Source organism: Zeus faber (genome assembly GCF_960531495.2).
Source record: "Zeus faber genome assembly, chromosome: 16".
Classification (NCBI taxonomy): Eukaryota; Metazoa; Chordata; class Actinopteri; order Zeiformes; family Zeidae; genus Zeus; species Zeus faber.
In genome coordinates, this window is record NC_137202.1 from 29,090,512 (window position 1) to 29,095,511 (window position 5,000).

Consider the following 5,000-nt stretch of genomic DNA (forward strand, 5'->3'; position numbering starts at 1 on the left):
GGGGGCATCATGTTGCGTTCAGGATTGTTGCACCGCTAATGAAGGTTAATTAATGTGCATTAGCACACACGCACACACACGCACGCACGCACACTGGGGTGCCAGTGACATTTGCTGTGTGAAGTGATGAGATCAAGATAGGATTGAGTGTGTGTGTGTGTGTGTGTGTGTGTGTGTGAGTCGCTTCGGAGCGGTGGGGTTTGAGGTTCCCCTCCACTGTAACGTGGCTCCTGAGCTGCATGCTGGGAAGTCTGCGTGGGTCCAGTGGGCGTGGTCACCAGGTGTTGGATCCTCCATGTTTTGGGGAAGATGACGTCAGAGGTGAAGCGGTTGAGATAAACGACAGGAGCTCGATGTGCCTCCACCCTTTTCTCCGCTTTGGGGAAAAATAGGTTGAAGAAAGCAGAACTAGTAGACCCAGACTTAAACATCAAAATCCATGATTTGTTTTAACCTCAAATGACCTTTGACCTTTGAAAATGACCTCAAATTCCTCAAATATTGCCATCAATGTATTTTGTCGTATTATTATTATTGTATGTAAAAGTGGCATCACTCATTTTTCTATTTGTCTTTTGTTTCAAAAGTTGTATTAGCATCGCCAGACCAATTCACAGATACAGATTAGTCTGGAATCTCTCGATTTCCAAGGGGCGTTACCAACGAACACAGACCAAAATGTGTCTGGACGCAATTGGATGGACCTCCACCCAATCAGAGCATTGGATAGACCTCCACCCAATCAGAGCATTGGATAGACCTCCACCAAATCAGAGCATTGGATAGACCTCCAACCAATCAGCAGCAGCCATCTTGGTTAGGTGCCTCAGCGGCTCTCGTCATCGTCATGGTATCAACTCCGCCCCATATCAGATAAATGGTTGTGATTGGCCGACACTGACAAGGCGGGGCGGTAACCTGTCTGAATGGGAGGGTGGCTAGACGTATTGTGCAGAGCAGATGGAACATGAGCCCTAGGTTGATCTGGTTCCCAGGATATATTTTACTAATTCACTGCTAATCAATTTTTAATTATTAATTGTTAATTAATCCTAATCACTCCTTAATAATTAGCATGTGCAGCTTGGGTGTGCAGTATACTGTATATACAGTATATATCTGTCACTCTTTTTGTCTGTCTCTCTGCGTCCATCTGTCTTGCTGCCTTTAAATGTTTGTGCATGTTATTACCGTGGGCATCATTGAAATGTCCCGGCTTGGAACCTGCAGTTCCGTGTGCGGTGGTGGGGGCGGTCCCTCGGTTGAGTGGCGGCTCAGTGCTGTCGGCTCCAATCAGAGGAGACGCTGACGGGATGTTTCCAGATCGTTGTCATGGCGACGGAGGCGATGCTATCACTGTTTCCTGGGCTGGGGGGGGGTGACGCTGGGGGTGATGAGCGTTGGAGATAGCCCAAAATGAAGCTGTGCTTCCAAGAGATTACTGTGTGTGTGTGTGTGTGTGTGTGTGTGTGTGTGTGTGTGTGTGTGTGTGTGTGTGTGTGGCCTTTCATCCGTTGAGCATGATTTTTGACGTCCTGGATGTTAGATGGTGTTTTATGCTGTAATCTTCCTGCTGCAGCTTCAGTCGATGGATCGTTTTAAATGCTGTGTCTGTTCTGTGCTTGTTTCTTCACGGCTCCTGGCGGAGAGGCCAGACAGGTGAGCACACACCTATGACCAGGAATGCTTGGTTTTTTTCCACAACTTGCGATGCAGTTTTAGTTGTGTTTTATTTATTTTTTCGGTAAAATTGCTGCTGAAGACAGAGTTATATTTAGTCACATTCGATGAGGATATCACGGAAACAACTGGAAATAGTTGAATACTCTTTGTTTTTATTTTCCAGAACCGTGGGTACGAGGTGAATTAGAAAGAAAGCGCCGCCTCTGCTCGGCTTGCGGTGATCTATCAGATGAACTGGAACTGGGAGGAGATGTGGGCTCTGTCTTCCCGGGGGAGGGCTGACAAGTTGAAGCCGTCTGTGGATTTGGCCATTTATTGCGGAAAAGCTCTGGCGAATATTACGGAGACTTATTGGTTGAATTTGCAGTAATTATTAATTTTCCTGGAGGGGCTGCCCTCGTGGCTCCTGCTGTTTTTATTTCCATGTACTGGTGCCCACTCTGCGCCCCCCGCTGCCCTGGAAGGCGGCTTCCTCCTCCGCCTCCTCCGCCTTCTTTCCTCAGGGTTTGGGTGAATTACCTCCTTGTCCGTCTGAGCGCTCAGAGTTTTGGATTCCGTCTCTTCATGCGCCTCAATCACAAATGCTCTTGATGCGTCCAGATAACACTGTGTGTGTGTGTGTGTGTGTGTGTGTGTGTGTGTGTGTGTGTGTGTGTTCCAGTTCAACTTCGTGGGAAGGATCCTGGGGCCGCGGGGGCTGACAGCCAAGCAGCTGGAAGCCGAAACAGGCTGTAAAATCATGGTCCGAGGAAAAGGCTCCATGAGGGACAAGAAAAAGGTAAACACACACACACACACACACACACACACACACACACTCTTTAATGATGTCAACTAGTGCAGTGCCCGTTCAAAACATGCTCATCCAAACAACTTTGCACTGCGACTTGAACTGCTGCACGTGCGGGTTGCACTGGTAAAAGTCGCAGGGACTCGTCGCGTTTAAAAACATTGGGGGAAATACACAAATCTCGCAGGAAAAAAAACACTCGAGTGGCGGCGACTCGCTCTCACGGGACCACAGAACACACCAGGAAATACACTGTTCCTCACGGGACCACAGAACACACCAGGAAATACACTGTTCCTCACGGGACCACAGAACACACCAGGAAATACACTGTTCCTCACGGGACCACAGAACACACCAGGAAATACACTGTTCCTCACGGGACCACAGAACACACCAGGAAATACACTGTTCCTCACGGGACCACAGAACACACCAGGAAATACACTGTTCCTCACGGGACCACAGAACACATCAGGAAATACACTGTTCCTCACGGGACCACAGAACACACCAGGAAATACACTGTTCCTCACGGGACCACAGAACACACCAGGAAATACACTGTTCCTCACGGGACCACAGAACACATCAGGAAATACACTGTTCCTCACGGGACCACAGAACACACCAGGAAATACACTGTTCCTCACGGGACCACAGAACACACCAGGAAATACACTGTTCCTCACGGGACCACAGAACACATCAGGAAATACACTGTTCCTCACGGGACCACAGAACACACCAGGAAATACACTGTTCCTCAGAGGACTACATATTAACTTAATTACTTAATTCAAGTCATGCATCAGGGAAATACACCCTCCAAGTGTCAAGTAGATCAGATGAAGGGTTGTGGAGACAATCAAAGGACAGACAGACAGACAGACAGACAGACAGACAGACAGACAGACAGACAGACAGCAGGGTGTTCAATGGCAGGTAGCCGCTGTCCGAGCACCGTACCCAGAGGCAGGTCGTCCACATAAGTCCTAGTTACCTGTAATATTCACTGTTTATTGTTTGTAAAAATCCATAAACAGGAAGTGGAATTATTTCATTTTGTCATTCAGTCTTAAATAAAATGTATTTAATCATTTATAATTTAATAATGATGCTCATTCAATCAGCAAAGACAACATGGAGATGGAATGAATCAACATTTCATAAACAATCATCATCACAGCTCAGCTCTGCACCTGATACGGGTGGAGATGGCAACTGATACTGATGGAGATGGGACCTGATACGGGTGGAGGTGGCACCTGATACTGATGGAGATGGGATCTGATACTGATGGAGATGGGACCTGATACGGGTGGAGATGGCACCTGATACGGGTGGAGATGGCACCTGATACTGATGGAGATGGGACCTGATACGGGTGGAGATGGGACCTGATACGGGTGGAGATGGCACCTGATACTGATGGAGATGGGACCTGATACTGATGGAGATGGGACCTGATACGGGTGGAGATGGCACCTGATACTGATGGAGATGGGACCTGATACTGATGGAGATGGGACCTGATACGGGTGGAGATGGCACCTGATACTGATGGAGATGGGACCTGATACGGGTGGAGATGGCACCTGATACTGATGGAGATGGGACCTGATACTGATGGAGATGGCACCTGATACGGGTGGAGATGGCACCTAATACTGATGGCGATGGGACCTGATACGGGTGGAGATGGCACCTGATACTGATGGAGATGGGAGCTGATACGGGTGGAGATGGGACCTGATACTGATGGAGATGGGACCTGATACGGGTGGAGATGGCACCTGATACTGATGGAGATGGGACCTGATACAGGTGGAAATGGCACCTGATGGAGATGGGACCTGATACGGGTGGAGATGTGACCTGATACGGGTGGAAATGGCACCTGATGGAGATGGGACCTGATACGGGTGGAGATGGCACCTGATACGGGTGGAGATGGGACCTGATATGGGTGGAGATGGGACCGGATATGGGTGGAGATGGCACCTGATACTGATGGAGATGTGACCTTATACTGGTGGAGATGGGACCAGATACAGATGGAGATGGGACCAGATACGGGTGGAGATGGGGTGGAGTTGGAAGCTGAAGAACACAGAACACTAGAAACCTTCAAGGACTTTCTCTGGTTGTTTTGGCACTGGAGCTCTGAAGTGACGTCAGCCAATGGGCTTCCAGCACCAGTTCTGTGTCATATTTAACTTTCACTGATTTCACATCATCATTCCACTAAAATCTGTTTCTGAACAAATTTGAGGCGAGTTCTAAGTAACCCAGTTGCTGTATCTTTACTCACTCATCAAAATAGTATTTTTATTGTTTTTATTTTCATGGGTTGTTTTCTTATGAGCGCTGAGTGTACGTGGGCTGGTCCCCACCCAGAGCGATGTGACTGGACCGGGCGGAGGCACCGGGGGGGACCGTGCACTTACATCTGGACCAATCCCCGTGCACTCACGTCACTGAAGGTTCCTCTTGTGCCGGTTAGTCCCTGCCCTGCAGTGGCAGC

At 48.7% G+C, this 5,000-nt stretch overlaps 1 protein-coding gene across 1 annotated transcript in view; it reads left to right on the top strand.

Moving 5' to 3' along the window:
* Window positions 1-5,000, top strand: part of qkib (QKI, KH domain containing, RNA binding b) — a gene marked incomplete at its 3' end in the record, with an annotated part of 36,991 nt that overhangs the window by 22,243 nt on the left and 9,748 nt on the right. Inside the window, exon 3 of the mRNA XM_080017190.1 lies at window positions 2,345-2,461. Within this exon, the coding sequence (XP_079873316.1) occupies window positions 2,345-2,461 (117 nt within the window). The remainder of the gene's footprint in view (window positions 1-2,344; window positions 2,462-5,000) is intronic.